This window comes from Thalassophryne amazonica, chromosome 13 (genome assembly GCF_902500255.1).
Source record: "Thalassophryne amazonica chromosome 13, fThaAma1.1, whole genome shotgun sequence".
NCBI classification, from domain to species: domain Eukaryota; kingdom Metazoa; phylum Chordata; class Actinopteri; order Batrachoidiformes; family Batrachoididae; genus Thalassophryne; species Thalassophryne amazonica.
In genome coordinates, this window is record NC_047115.1 from 93,226,827 (window position 1) to 93,241,798 (window position 14,972).

The following is a 14,972-nucleotide window of genomic DNA, read 5'->3' on the forward strand; positions in this document are numbered from 1 at the left end:
AGGTGCTGGAGGACAATACAGGTCGTGCTGATGCATGAAGGAGACATACGTTTGGGAAGACTATGAAAGTAATTAAAGCCAAGTTACTTTGAGCCTGGATAAGTGTGCTGTGAATACTTTCTGGATGCACTGTATGCATTCAACGTAAACTTCAGTTAGTTAATCAATCACTTTAGCAGGTCTCTTGATTCCACTTTTTACACACCTCTGATGTGTGTGTGTGTGTGTATGTTTGTGTGTGCCTTTAGCCTTATTTGGTATTTTGGGGGCATTACTTATGGTAATATATTTACTTATCATATAACTATAAATGATACGCCAATATGACTGGATAAAACACTAAAGAATAAATAGCAATACATCCTTTTCGCAAACAGGAAATATTTTTCATACCACCGAGTAATCAGCCAATCCGGACAATGGAGCGGCACCACGATGAAGAGGCGCAGTCAGAGGAACTGTAAAATACTGGTGAGTCACTATTAATAATTTCTTACGTGTCCAACCTCGTAGGTTGATCGTTAAAATTAAATTCGTTAGTTCTAAAAGCCATCATAATTATTTATAGGAAAACATTCTATTTTTTCTACAAACTTTTGAACTTTGAGTGTTTACACAGGAGAGAAAAGTGAGAAAATGTTAATGCCGTTTGAGAAAAGTGTATAAAGTGAGTAGTGAGGGGTTTTACAGCCTTAAAACATCTATAATAATTGTAAAAAATAATGCTGACTACTTCGCGGATTTCGCCTATCGCGGGTTATTTTTTAGAACATAACTCCCGCGATAAATAAGGGACCACTGTATATGATAAAATCGTTATCAAGTTGTTTTCCCAATGAATATGGCTTTTTACACCCTTCAGAAAACCATACAACATTTATCATTTATAGGTATATGATAAAATCGTTATCAATGTTGTGTGGGCCGCCAGAAGAGGAGGTACTGCTGGCACACCACCAGAGGGCGCCCTGCCTGAAGTGCGGGCTTCAGGCACGAGAGGGCGCTGCCGCCACAGACACAGCCAGGGGTGACAGCTGTCACTCATTATCTCATGACAGCTGTCACCCATCTACACTTCATCATACTACTCCATAAAACCCGGACGTCATCTCCACCTCGTTGCCGAGATATCATCGACCTGTGAAGGTAATATCCTCAGCCAGAATCTAATTGTGTCTTAGTCTGAATTCATTTTGCAGCTGCTTTCCTGTGGAGTGCCTTATCAGTGAGGTTGGTGTAATCAGCGACTGCTTCGCTTCACACCCCAGCCAGATAAGTGTTGAGACAGGAGCTGCACGAGTGTGTGTAAGAGGTGGAGGTGGAATCTCCACCATTGTTGTTACTGGGTGTACACACACCCACTTCTTATTGTTTCTGCTCCTCGCCAGCAGTACCAGATCCGACATTCGGAGACGGTGGCCACCTGGGGACTCGGGACTTGGCGGCTCCAGTATTCTCCAGGTTCGGTGGCGGAGGAAATCGTGTGGTTCCGGTTCTTCTCAGGACAGATGTCTTCTATCCTCGAACCTGCCCACACGTCACCTTTGTGGATTGACTGTCTGCAAAATTCTGTATTCCTCTGTATTGTGGTTGTGCTCATTCACAACAGTAAAGTGTTCATATTCGACTCTTTCATTGTCCGTTCATTTATGCCCCCTGTTGTGGGTCCATGTCACTACACTTTCCCAACAATCAAGTTGTTTTACCAATGAATATGGCTTTTTACACCCTTCAGAAAACCATACATTTATCATTCATAGGTATATGATAAAATCGTTATCAAGTTGTTTTACCAATGAATATGGCATTTTACACCCTTCAGAAAACCATACACCCACCCTTCAGAAAAACATATACCGTGAGGCCGTATGGTTTTCTTCAGGGTGTATAAAGTCATATTCATTGGTGAACAACTTGATAACTGATATTATGTAAATAATTGAATAACCATATCACAGGTGGATCTTAATTCGGGGCACCCTGTGGGGAGTGCTCTGGGAGTACGGGGTCCGGGGTCCTTGGTTAAGGGCTATCCGGTCCCTGTACGACCGCAGCAGGAGCTTGGTTCGCATTGCCGGTAGTAAGTCAAACATGTTTCCAGTGCACGTTGGCCTCCGCCAGGGCTGCCCTTTGTCACCGGTTCTGTTCATTATTTTTATGGACAGAATTTCTAGGCGCAGCCAGGGTGTAGAGGGGGTCTGGTTTGGGAACCACAGAATCTCGTCTCTGCTGTTTGCGGACGATGTTGTTGTGTGGGCCGCTGAAGAGGAGGTACTGCTGGCCCACCACCACAAGATGGCGCCCTGCTTGAAGTGCGGGCTTCAAGCACAAGAGGGCGTCGGAGCGACCAGGAGTGACAGCTGTCACTCATCATCCATACCGGCTGTCACTCATCCACTACTCATCACCACCACCATAAAGGCCGGACTGCAACTCCACCTCCCCGCCGAGAAATCAACTACCAATCAGGTCATTTTCTCTGCTGACTTAAAATTCGAGTATTAGTCTGATCTCTTTTTGTAGCCGTTTTCCTGGGACGGATACCCTGTCTGTGGAGTTGGCGTTTGGTGTGGACTGCGACGGCTTCGCCTCACACCCCACCCAGATAAGTGGTTATCTCAGGAGCTGCACGAGTGTGTGACTGGAGGTGGAGGTTCTCCCTCCTTTACTGAATACAGACTGTGGGATTACTGAGTGTGCGACCTCACACTCATCTGGACTGTCTCTGTTCTCTGCCAGCAGTACCGGGTCTGACTGCTGAAGACAGCGGCCACCTGGGGCGCAAGGCTTGGCGGCTCCGGTGTTCTTCAGCTCCGTTGGCGGTGGAAGCTGTGTGGATCCGGCTTTTCTCTCGCCAGGCGTCTTCTATCGTCGAGCCTGCCCACACGTCACCTGGTGTATGATTGACAGTCACTGTATTGTTATTGTCTGTACATCGTTGTGTGATTCACAACATTAAATTGTTACTTTTTGGCTTATCCATTGTCCGTTCATTAACGCCCCCTGTTGTGGGTCCGTGTCACGACACTTTCACAACAGGATTTCTCGGCCAGCGTCATGGATCCCAAGGGGCGTCAACCATCGCTTGAACAGCCAATGGAAGAGCGAGGTGCACAGGCGCCAGCAGGAGGCGTGTTGGGTGAGCTGCAGCACATCTTAACCGCCTTTACTGCTCGGTTGGACTTAATTACCGAGCAGAGCAGTGTTCTCAATCGTAGGATGGAGGCTCTCACTGCCCAGGTGGAAGCGCGTGCTCAGGGCGCTGCTGCAGCACCTCCTCCTGCTGACCGTGTGCCAGAAACAGACATTCCGCTGGTCGTTCAACGAACCCCCCCACCTTCCCCTGAAGCATACATAAGTCCTCCGGAGCCATACGGAGGCTGTGTGGAGACGTGCGCGGACTTCTTGATGCAGTGCTCGCTCGTCTTTTCACAGCGTCCCGTCATGTATGCAGCAGACGCCAGCCGGGTGGCTTATGTGATCAATTTGCTTTGAGGAGAGGCACGCGCCTGGGCTACGGCGCTTTGGGAGCAGAATTCATGGCTCCTAACGGTTTATACTGAATTTGTGAGGGAGTTCCGACAGGTGTTCGACCACCCTCATAGAGGCGAGACCGCTTCAAGTGTGCATCTGTCGATACGGCAGGGACGTCGGAGCGCAGCGAAGTATGCAGTCGACTTCCGCATCGCGGCAGCGCGAGCCGGCTGGAATGCTGTTGCGCTCCGCGCCGCCTTTGTAAACGGACTGTCTCTGGTCCTTAAGGAGCACCTGGTGGCGAAGGACGAGCCGCGGGATTTAGATGGGCTTATCGACCTGGTTATACGGTTAGACAACCGATTAACGGAACACCGACGGGAACGAGACGAGGGGCGTGGCCAGGCACAAGCCGTCCCTCTTCCTCCCAGGTCCGAAAGGAAGCCGACTTCCCCACGCTCCACTGCCAGGGCTCTCCACGTGACAACAGCTCCCCCGAGCAGGGCCAAAAAACGATCAGATCACAGACAAAGGAGGCTGATCCGTGGAGAGTGTTTTCTCTGCAGCTCTACCGAGCACATACAGAGAGAATGCCCCAAACGGTCAAAACAACAGCACTCGTCCTTAGAGACTGGGCTAAGGGTGGGTCACAACACCCACGTGGGTAAACCCAGACGATCTGCACGAATCCCAGTCACGATCCTGAGTGGGGATCTAACCCTTCACGCCCCAGCACTGGTGGACACGGGGTCGGAGGGGAATCTGCTGGATAGCAGATGGGCAAAGGAGGTTGGGCTCCCTCTAGTGGCCTTACCGTCACCATTGTCGGTGCGGGCGCTAGATGGCACCCTTCTTCCACTAATCACACACCAGACACAGCCAGTGACATTGGTGGTGTCTGGGAATCACAGGGAGGAGATTGTGTTTTATGTAACACCTTCTACCTCCCGAGTGATTTTGGGTTTTCCATGGGTGTTAAAACACAATCCCCGGATTGATTGGCCGTCTGGGGTTGTGGTTCAGTGGAGCAAAACCTGCCACCGGGAGTGTTTAGGATCCTCGGTTCCACCCGGTGTGACTGCTAAGGAGGAGATTTCAGTCCCCCCCAATCTGACGGCGGTGCCGGCCGAGTACCACGACCTTGCTGACATCTTCAGCAAGGATCTGGCACTCACGCTGCCCCCGCACCGTCCGTACGATTGTGCCATTGATTTGATACTGGGCGCTGAGTACCCGTCCAGCAGGCTGTACAACCTCTCACGTCCGGAACGCGAATCAATGGAGACCTACATCCGGGACTCGTTAGCTGCCGAGTTGATCCGGAACTCCACCTCCCCGATGGGTGCTGGTTTCTTTTTTGTGGGCAAGAAGGACGGCGGACTCCGTCCATGCATTGATTACAGAAGGCTGAACGAGATCACGGTTTGCAACCGATACCCGTTACCTCTGTTGGATTCAGTGTTCACGCCCCTGCATGGAGCCCAAATTTTCACGAAATTGGATCTTAGGAATGCTTATCACCTGGTTCGGATCCGGGAGGGAGACGAGTGGAAGACGGCATTTAACACCCCGTTAGGTCACTTTGAGTACCTGGTCATGCCGTTCGGCCTCACCAATGCGCCCGCGACGTTCCAAGCATTGGTTAATGACGTCTTGCGGGACTTCCTGCATCGGTTTGTCTTCGTATATCTAGACGATATACTCATCTTTTCTCCGGATCCTGAGACCCATGTCAAGCATGTACGTCAGGTCCTACAGCGGTTGTTGGAGAACTGGCTGTTTGTGAAGGGCGAGAAGTGTGAGTTCCACCGCACTTCTTTGTCCTTCTTGGGGTTCATCATCTCCTCCAACTCCGTCGCCCCTGATCCGGCCAAGGTTGCGGCGGTGAGAGATTGGCCCCAACCAACGAACCGTAGGAAACTACAACAGTTCCTCGGTTTTGCAAATTTCTACCGGAGGTTCATCAAGGGCTATAGTCAGGTAGTTAGCCCCCTGACAGCCCTGACCTCCACAAAAGTCCCCTTCACCTGGTCGGATCGGTGCGAAGCCGCGTTTAGGGAGTTGAAACGCCGGTTCTTGACTGCACCGGTTCTGGTGCAGCCCGATCCCAAGCGCCAGTTTGTTGTTGAAGTGGATGCCTTTGACTCAGGGATAGGAGCCGTGCTGTCCCAGAGCGGGGAGTCCGACAAGGTTCTCCATCCATGTGCCTACTTTTCCCGCAGGTTGACCCCAGCTGAACGGAACTATGACGTCGGCAATCGGGAACTTCTTGTGGTGAAGGAGGCTCTTGAGGAGTGGAGACACCTGTTGGAGGGAGCATCGGTACCATTTACGGTTTTCACGGACCATCGGAACCTGGAGTACATCCGGACCGCGAAGCGTCTGAACCCCAGGCAAGCCCGCTGGTCACTGTTCTTCGGGCGTTTTGACTTCCGGACCGAGCTGTCAGACCCCCCTGAAACGATCATCCCCGAGTCCACTGTCGTGGCCGCCCTTACCTGGGACGTGAAGAAGACCGTCGGGGAGGCCCTGACATGGAGCCCGGACCCGGGGACAGGTCCGAAGAACAAACTGTACGTCCCACCAGAGGCCAGGGCTGTGGTCCTTGACTTCTGTCACGGTTCCAAGCTCTCCTGTCACCCAGGGGTGCGAAGGACCGTGGCAGTGGTCCGGCAGAGCTTCTGGTGGGCGTCTATGGAAGCCGACGTCCGGGAGTATGTCCAGGCCTGCACCACCTGTGCCAGGGGCAAAGCCGACCATCACAAGGCCCAAGGCCTCCTCCAGCCTGTGCCTGTGCCTCGTCGCCCCTGGTCTCATATCGGCCTGGACTTTGTCACGGGCCTCCCGCCGTCCCAGGGCAACACCACCATCTTAACGATAGTGGACCGGTTCTCTAAGGCGGCCCACTTCGTGGCCCTCCCGAAGCTCCCGATGGCCCAGGAGACTGCAGACCTCCTGGTCCACCACGTCGTGCGTCTGCATGGGATTTCATCAGACATTGTCTCGGATCGTGGTCCTCAGTTCTCCTCCCAGGTCTGGAGGAGTTTCTGCAGGGAACTGGGGGCCACCGTCAGTCTCTCATCTGGGTACCACCCCCAGACAAACGAGCAGGCAGAGCGGACTAACCAGGAACTGGACCAGGCCCTCAGCTGCATGACCTCCACGCACCCGATGGCCTGGAGTGACCATCTGGCCTGGATCGAGTACGCTCATAATAGCCAAGTCTCATCTGCCACCGGCCTCTCCCCGTTTGAGGTGTGTTTGGGGTACCAGCCCCCATTGTTTCCACTGGTGGAGGGAGAGGTCGGGGTGCCCTCGGTCCAGGCCCATCTGAGGAAGTGCCGTCGGGTGTGGCGTACCGCCCGCTCTGCCCTGCTCAGAGCCCGGACGAGGGCTAAGGCCCATGCAGAACGCCGGCGTTCCCCGGCCCCTGCATACCAGCCCGGGCAGGAGGTCTGGCTATCCACTAAGGACATCCCCCTGCAGGTGGAATCCCACAAACTAAAGGACAGGTACATCGGACCATTTCCCATACTCAAAGTCCTCAGTCCGGCCGCAGTGAAGCTGAAGCTGCCAGCTTCACTGCGGATACACCCCGTGTTTCATGTGTCAAGACTCAAGCCCTGCCATACCTCACCACTGTGTGCCCCGGGACCAGCGCCGCCTCCTGCCCGGATCATTGACGGGGAGCCCGCGTGGACGGCACGCCAGCTCCTGGACGTCCGTCGAAAGGGCCGGGGGTTCCAGTATCTGGTGGACTGGGAGGGTTATGGCCCCGAAGAGCGCTCCTGGGTGAAGAGGAGCTTCATCCTGGACCCGGCCCTCCTGGCCGACTTCTACACCCGTCACCCGGACAAGCCTGGTCGGTTGAGGGGGGGTCCTGTTGTGTGGGCCACTGAAGAGGAGGTACTGCTGGCCCACCACCACAAGATGGCGCCCTGCTTGAAGTGCGGGCTTCAAGCACGAGAGGGCGTCGGAGCGACCAGGAGTGACAGCTGTCACTCATCATCCGTACCAGCTGTCACTCATCCACTACTCATCACCACCACCATAAAGGCCGGACTGCAACTCCACCTCCCCGCCGAGAAATCAACTACCAATCAGGTCATTTTCTCTGCTGACTTAAAATTCGAGTATTAGTCTGATCTCTTTTTGTAGCCGTTTTCCTGGGACGGATACCCTGTCTGTGGAGTTGGCGTTTGGTGTGGACTGTGACGGCTTCGCCTCACACCCCACCCAGATAAGTGGTTATCTCAGGAGCTGCACGAGTGTGTGATTGGAGGTGGAGGTTCTCCCTCCTTTACTGAATACAGACTGTGGGATTACTGAGTGTGCGACCTCACACTCATCTGGACTGTCTCTGTTCTCTGCCAGCAGTACCGGGTCTGACTGCTGAAGACAGCGGCCACCTGGGGCGCAGGGCTTGGCGGCTCCGGTGTTCTTCAGCTCCGTTGGCGGTGGAAGCTGTGTGGATCTGGCTTTTCTCTCGCCAGGCGTCTTCTATCGTCGAGCCTGCCGACACGTCACCTGGTGTATGATTGACAGTCACTGTATTGTTATTGTCTGTACATCGTTGTGTGATTCACAACATTAAATTGTTACTTTTTGGCTTATCCACTGTCCGTTCATTAACGCCCCCTGTTGTGGGTCCGTGTCACGACACTTTCACAACAGATGTGGTTCTGTTGGCTTCGTCAAATCAGGACCTTCAGCGTGCACTGGGGCGGTTTGCAGCCGAGTGTGAAGCATCCGGGATGAAAATCAGCACCTCCAAATCCGAGGCCATGGTTCTCGACCGGAAAAAGGTGCTTTGCCCTCTTCAGGTCGGTGGAGTGTCCTTGCCTCAAGTGGAGGGGTCTTGTTCACGAGTGAGGGACGGATGGAGCGTGAGATCGATAGACGGATTGGTGCAGCATCTGCAGTGATGCGGTCGCTGTATCGGACCGTTGTGGTGAAGAGAGAGCTGAGTAGGGGGGCAAAGCTGGAAGGCTGGAAGTCTCACGGGACATGTCTTCTACCATTCAGAAGATTCAGACAGCTTTTGGTGGCTTTTTAGTCAAATGAGTATCTGAAAAATTGTGGAGAGCTGGGCATGTCAACATGTCCCATGAGACTTCCAACACGGACTTGCTTTTGTTCTCCGCCATTGCGGCTTCGTCCTGACGCGCGAATTCCGCCGCACGTCTTTCATTACAAAATCTCCTTTAACAGTGGAATGTGCCTAAAAATGGCTATGCCAACCTCTTCCGCAATTTCTCTGGGTCACACGACGTCCCAGATCAACACAGCCTTCACTTTGGAAATGATCTGGTCATTTCAGCCTGTCAATGGCTGCTCGGAGCACGGCGCGCCCTCAGCCGCTGTGGGCCGTCTTTAATCCAGTTGTAATGGTCCTTAATCCTTGTGATGCCCATAGAATCTTCACCGAAAGCCATCTGAATTTTCCGAATGGTTTCCACCTGGCTGTCTCTCACAGTTTCTGAAAAAATTTGATGCAGCGCTTCTCCAATCGTTCAGACATTTTCCTGACAATGAAAATCCGACGAGGGGGGAGGACCAGTGCTCACTCAAAGCATGTTCACAGGCGATTGACGCAACCAACAGGCGTGAAAAAGTCACGCATGTGCATGAAGGTTCAAGCTTGGCTGGTGCAAGCACACGATTCAAATCCATGTAGTTTTTGCAAAAAATAAAAAGGTCCGTTACTTTTCTAACAGACCTCGTAAGATGATATTTTTCAGTCTAACTGAAATAGTTAATACATTAGATCTCTCACATTAATAACATGTTTGCAACACAAATATTATTGATTTGGTTATCAACGGGTCAATTAAAAGGGAATGTTCAATGCTGTCAACTAATTTAAAATTTGTCTAGGCTATATTACACCTGATAATGTTTATATTTTGTGATATAGCTTGATGAGTCATTTGAAGTGTGAATTAGGTTCTTCCAGTTCTGAATATTGATAAATTCTGTGTAATGACATGTTTATTTCAAAGCAATTTCACGTACACATCTGGAAAATTCTGGTGCACCCTCTGCCACTGGCCAGGATGAGGAGCTGTGTACCTCCTCAGTCACACAGGTCTCTTCAGAAACGGTCTTGAAGCCTCAGGATGAGCCATCCACCTCCTCAGACACACATGTGTCTCCATAAATGTCTGATCCCTGTTTGCTTCTGCTTCATCCCAGCAGCAGCCTTCAGGTCCGTGTGTGTGTGTATGTGTGCATCATTGCATAACATTTTGCAAAGACAACTGTAATTTTATTCTTATGGGGTATGTGTGATATTCCATTGTTATAAGTGCCTCACTGCACTTATAACAATGGAACATGAAACTAATGTGTATTTATGCCCATTTGCTGTGATTCAAAATGCATGAAACAGAACCCCACCAAACCCAGCCCCAGCTGCTGAGGATCAGCGTCTGTCTACTGACCCTGAGAATTGGCCTTCACATATGACTTTTGTTTGTTTTAATTAAGAATGAGGGTGATGGAAGACCACCACCAGTATTTCAAGACCATGTTAGTGTAAGAATTAGATTCTCTTAAGTGTGTCATTCTGTTTCTGTGATGAAGGGTGAAGGATTTGTCCAGTTTAGAAATATCATTCTTTATTTTATTTGTATCTGATTTTATTGTACATTTTCTTGCTATTGTTGTTCCATTTTAGCATTTATGACTGCATATATATATATATATATATATAGTGGTATGTAAAAGTTTGGGCACCCACGTGTCTGTTGCAAAAATGAAAGGGCTACCGTTAACTTCGATAAACTGTCCGGAATTAGTTTGTTTTAAATGAAATCATAAGTGAAAGGCGCTTTGCGCTTCATGTCTCCTGCCCACTGTCTGAGTTGATGTATGTTGAAAGCAAATTACATTTTTTTTTCTTCTTTGCAATAGCAACTGGGAGCTGGTCTGCCCCGTCTGCTGGGGGTGGACTGAGCTTCTCACAGCGGTCTGATTATTGCACACACCACAGGAATTAACATGTAGGATTTTAGGTTTTACATATGTTTCTGACTGATAAGCTTTACTCACTATGCCAGCAAAAAAAAAAAAAAAAAAAAATGTTAGCGGACTGAAAGTTAGCGGAACTAAATTTAGTGGAAGCTAACTGATCTGCTGATGGTTTTCAAAGTTAGCTGAAAAGCTAATCTGCTAATGAAAAAGTTAGGTTTGATAATTAGCGATTGGCGGATTAGTAGAACTGTGCCCACCACTGCTTATACACGATCCGGACCGATCGCGTAGTGGCACAGCTGCAACGCTACATGCGCACTGGTTGGCTGATTTCCGGTTACTGTGACAATCGGTTTGGAACGTGTATCACATTCATTACAAACCAGAAAGCTAAAAACACAAGTAAAAAAACCAAGTCGTACATGAATGTACACCATAAATATCTAAACAGCATCGGAAATAGCACAGAGACTGAAAGCTTACCAGCTAATGACCAGACCATCTGTCTGCAAGTTCTTCATGGAGGTGAAGCAAACAGGTCTGACTAACGAACCCAAACCCGTCAGCAGCTTTCATATTTGGGTGATAACATAAGTTTGTGTGTTTTTATATATGTAGTAGCCATATCATTTTTAATTTAACTTTTATTAATTTTTTATTTACCCTATATTAAACCACGTCAGTCCCATTGTGATCGAGACCTGGACAAGGGAGACAATTATAAAGTTTCAATTCTCCGAACCTGTGTGTCTTTTTAAATGTGGGAGGGAACCCGAGCACCCGGAGGAAACCCACGCAAACACAGGGAGAACATGCAAACTCCACACAGAAAGGCAACAGGTGGGAATCAAACCCATGACCTTCTTGCTGTGAGGCAACAGTGGTAACTGCTAATCCACCGTGCTTCCAAACCTTGCTTACTTGGTCTGTACAGGAATATTAGACCTCTCTGTTTCTCGCTCATGCTCGGTCCATACTGTCAACACCTCAGTCTGATATTTTCCCATACAGACCTCACGCTCCATTGATATGCCTTTGATACTGAGTCCTGATTATTTATTTAAAAATTGCAGTTTGTGCAGAATGATGTCTTTTTTACTTTTGGGGAGGGGGTGGTGGTCATGACAACAAATGTGTATGAGCGTGAGTGTGTGTGTATGGAGTTCACCCAGGGTGTCATACAAGCTGGAACCACCGTCTGCAATCACACACACACACTGATTAACATCAGTGGGTTTACACGCTATTTACACAATTTGAAGTATGTGCGAGTATTTACTGAATTTGTACAAGTCCATCGTTTTGTAAAAGAAGTCTGAAATTTGAGATGTTATTGAATGAGTCCCATTGTGTAGTTTGTGGAAGAAAAGCCAGCATGTTAAATGATTCCAGAGACAGATTGTACGTATCCTGAGCTCTGGCAAGAAAACATTTTTCCACATATTGTTCCTTAACCTCAAGAGAGCAGCAGATTGGCGCTTTTGCTTTGCACTGCAACAGCAATATGTTCACATTTACACTGACCAAGTGGATGCCAACTAATATGGTGGTGTCAACACTGAAGGTCAAATACCAAAGCATGAAAATAAAATGTAACCATGACGAACATGCACGAAATTTAAGCCGACAACAGCTAATTGTAGAGGAAGCGTTTTGTTTTGAGCATCAACAACAAACAGAAGATCAAATTATCCTGGGAATTCATCCGAAAACTTCAAAAAAAGTTCTGGGTCTCTGCACAGCTGTAAATAAATGTTCTGTCCACTATTTTTGTTGATGAACAGGTCGTCACAAACCTGTGATTACATGACTTTTGGTCATTTAAACTGGTTTACCATCTGTTTGAGAAATGTATTTATCCACCAAGATAATAATTCCCGAGCAGACGACGCTCCTCTCCCACCTCGCTGATGCTGACATTGTAGCCCCTCTGGTTCTCAATCACAGGTGGGTTGTCGTTGACGTCCAGAATATTGATGGTGAGGGAGTGGACTGTGTTTCTGGGAGGTGAGCCATTGTCTGTGGCACGCACCTGGAACAACACACACACACACACACACACACACACACACACACACACACACACACACACACACACACACACACACACACACACACACACACACACACACACACACACACACACACACACACACACACACAGTCACTCATGTGAATTGTGTTTGCGTCTATGTGAATGTACGTTCTGATACACAAAATACACAATGCACAGGCACTTTTCACATTCTTGGGGACAAGACTCATCAACATTTGGTTTGATAGTTCGTAACTAGTACCAAAGCTTGGCCATGTCTTCTTCGTGGCCAAAGTTTAGATACAGAGGTCTGTCTGTCTTGCTGGTTGGAGATGCTGTTGTAGGACAAGGCACTCAACTGTTTCTCTTCAGGGAGCTTTGGAGGTTTGCCACTACTCCTACAAGTGATCCGCTCACACTTGACCTGTTTCCGTGACAGAAAACCTCTCACTTCTGTTACCTACTGAGTCTACTATCTAAACTGCCCATACACTATATGGTGCAATACTGCAATATCATAGACACATGAATATTACACACAAGCATAGTGCAGAGGAACTGTAGAACAGCAGCATCCACATTATGGTTTTTACCTATGAATTTGGCTTTGTGTAGCAAGGAGGACGGGACCTGCCAGCCCAGTCTCACATTTTTTTTTTTCATGCTCCCGTGATGAAATCAGTCAAATTTTCATGACAGGGTTTTTTTAACTCATTATTCCTAACCCTACTCCTACCCTGACCCTAACCTTAACCATAACCAGTGTTGCCACAGTTACTTTGAAAAAGTAATCTAATTACTGATTACTGACTACTCCTTGAAAAAGTAACTTAGTTACTTTACTGATTACTCAATTGGAAAAGTAACTAAGTTAGATTACTAGTTACTTTTTTAGTTACTTTCCCCAGCTGCCGACAACAACCCTCTGCCACCTCAACACTTGTTTTGCCAAAACTCACTTTATAGTCACCCTTTCTTGACTTCAATGAAAATAAATACTTGTTTTATAAAAAGTAAAATAAAGACGTCTTTCTTGACCTCATGTTTAACTGTTAACAGCACTGTAACAGTAAAACTTGTGATTTTTACTAAGTAACGCGTTACCGGCATCACTGACCATAACCTAATCTTACTCTTTCCCCCCACCCTAACCATAACCACCCTGACCCCCCGCTTCACTTTTAATTTCGTGCAGCCATCACGGAATGAATTAGAATGAATTTGTGCTGCCATGATATTGTGCGCTTTTCGTCACAATATCGCGAACCAATAGATTAATGTATATTTCGTGCTGCTGAATCACGACTTGCCGTGAGACTGGGTTGGACCTGCACAGCAGGTTGGAGCTTCTTCAGCGGCCAAGTAGCAAAAATATATGTAGAGGCCACATTTGATGACATAGAGCGCTCAGTAGGCTACTGCGTGTGGACAAAACAAATCCTGCTTGAACACTTTGGAAAATTAGTTCAAACATTTGACTGGTTCACACACTATTCCACGTTGAGCAGGATAATAGTAAAAATGTGGAAAAAGTGAAGTGCTGTGAACACTTTCCAGATGCACCATAATCCAATCCCATCGTAGAATTTTTGACCACATGACTCAAACTGTTGTGAAACAGTCTCATCTAAGCAATACACACAATCCCAGTTACTCGATGCACACTGCAAGGCGGCGTGCCTTTAACTATGATCTCAGCATAACAACGATTCTTGTGATATCACCGTGAAGTTCACGGCACACTTAATTGCTGTATTAAATTGCAATATGAACAGTGTCAGTGAACAAAAAAATAGCCTTTATCAAAATCATGAATAGTAAAAATAAATAAATACAGTGCTGTGAAAAAGTGTTTGCCTATTTGAGCTTTTACATGTTATAATTTTTCAGGGCATCAAAAAATAAAACAAACAAAAATAGGCTTTTTATATTAAAATTTCTAAAATTATGCCCTTTAAGCTCACAGTGAAAAGTAATCTCTACATCATGAATTAAAAAAAAAATAAAAATCTAACAGCCAAAATGATGGTGTGCATAAGTAACTGCCCCCTTTAATATAACACATACAAACCATCACTTTTACATCCAGGTTTCTTCAGACAAGTCAGGGGATGGATACATGAACATTCCCAAGACACTGATTATGTCTTGGACTTTATTTACATGAATTACTAAAAAATACAAAGTATGGTACTGTGTGGTAAATCGGTGTGGAGTAGACAGTTCTCAAAAACTGAGTGACTGTATAAGGAGATTATAGAGGAAAGCCACGAAGACACCCAGGCAACCCTGAAAAAGTTATAGACATCTGTGGCTGTGATTAATGCCCCGTCACACATAGCAAGAATGTGCAGGAACCAGGCCGACATGCCAAAAATTACCATAATCCAGACGCAGTCGGGAGGGACAGAGGTGTGGTCAGCCGCGTCAGAATGCAGCCAGACTGCCTCGTGCACACCTGCACAGTGCACCCCAAGCATATTTGGAC

At 48.0% G+C, this 14,972-nt stretch overlaps 1 protein-coding gene across 1 annotated transcript in view; it reads right to left on the reverse strand.

The window, feature by feature from the left end:
* Positions 1 to 12,304: 12,304 nt before the first annotated feature.
* The window catches only part of LOC117522999 (cadherin-23-like), a 102,838-nt gene continuing 100,170 nt past the window's right edge, over positions 12,305 to 14,972 (reverse strand). Inside the window, exon 19 of the mRNA XM_034184415.1 lies at positions 12,305 to 12,481. Within this exon, the coding sequence (XP_034040306.1) occupies positions 12,305 to 12,481 (177 nt within the window). The remainder of the gene's footprint in view (positions 12,482 to 14,972) is intronic.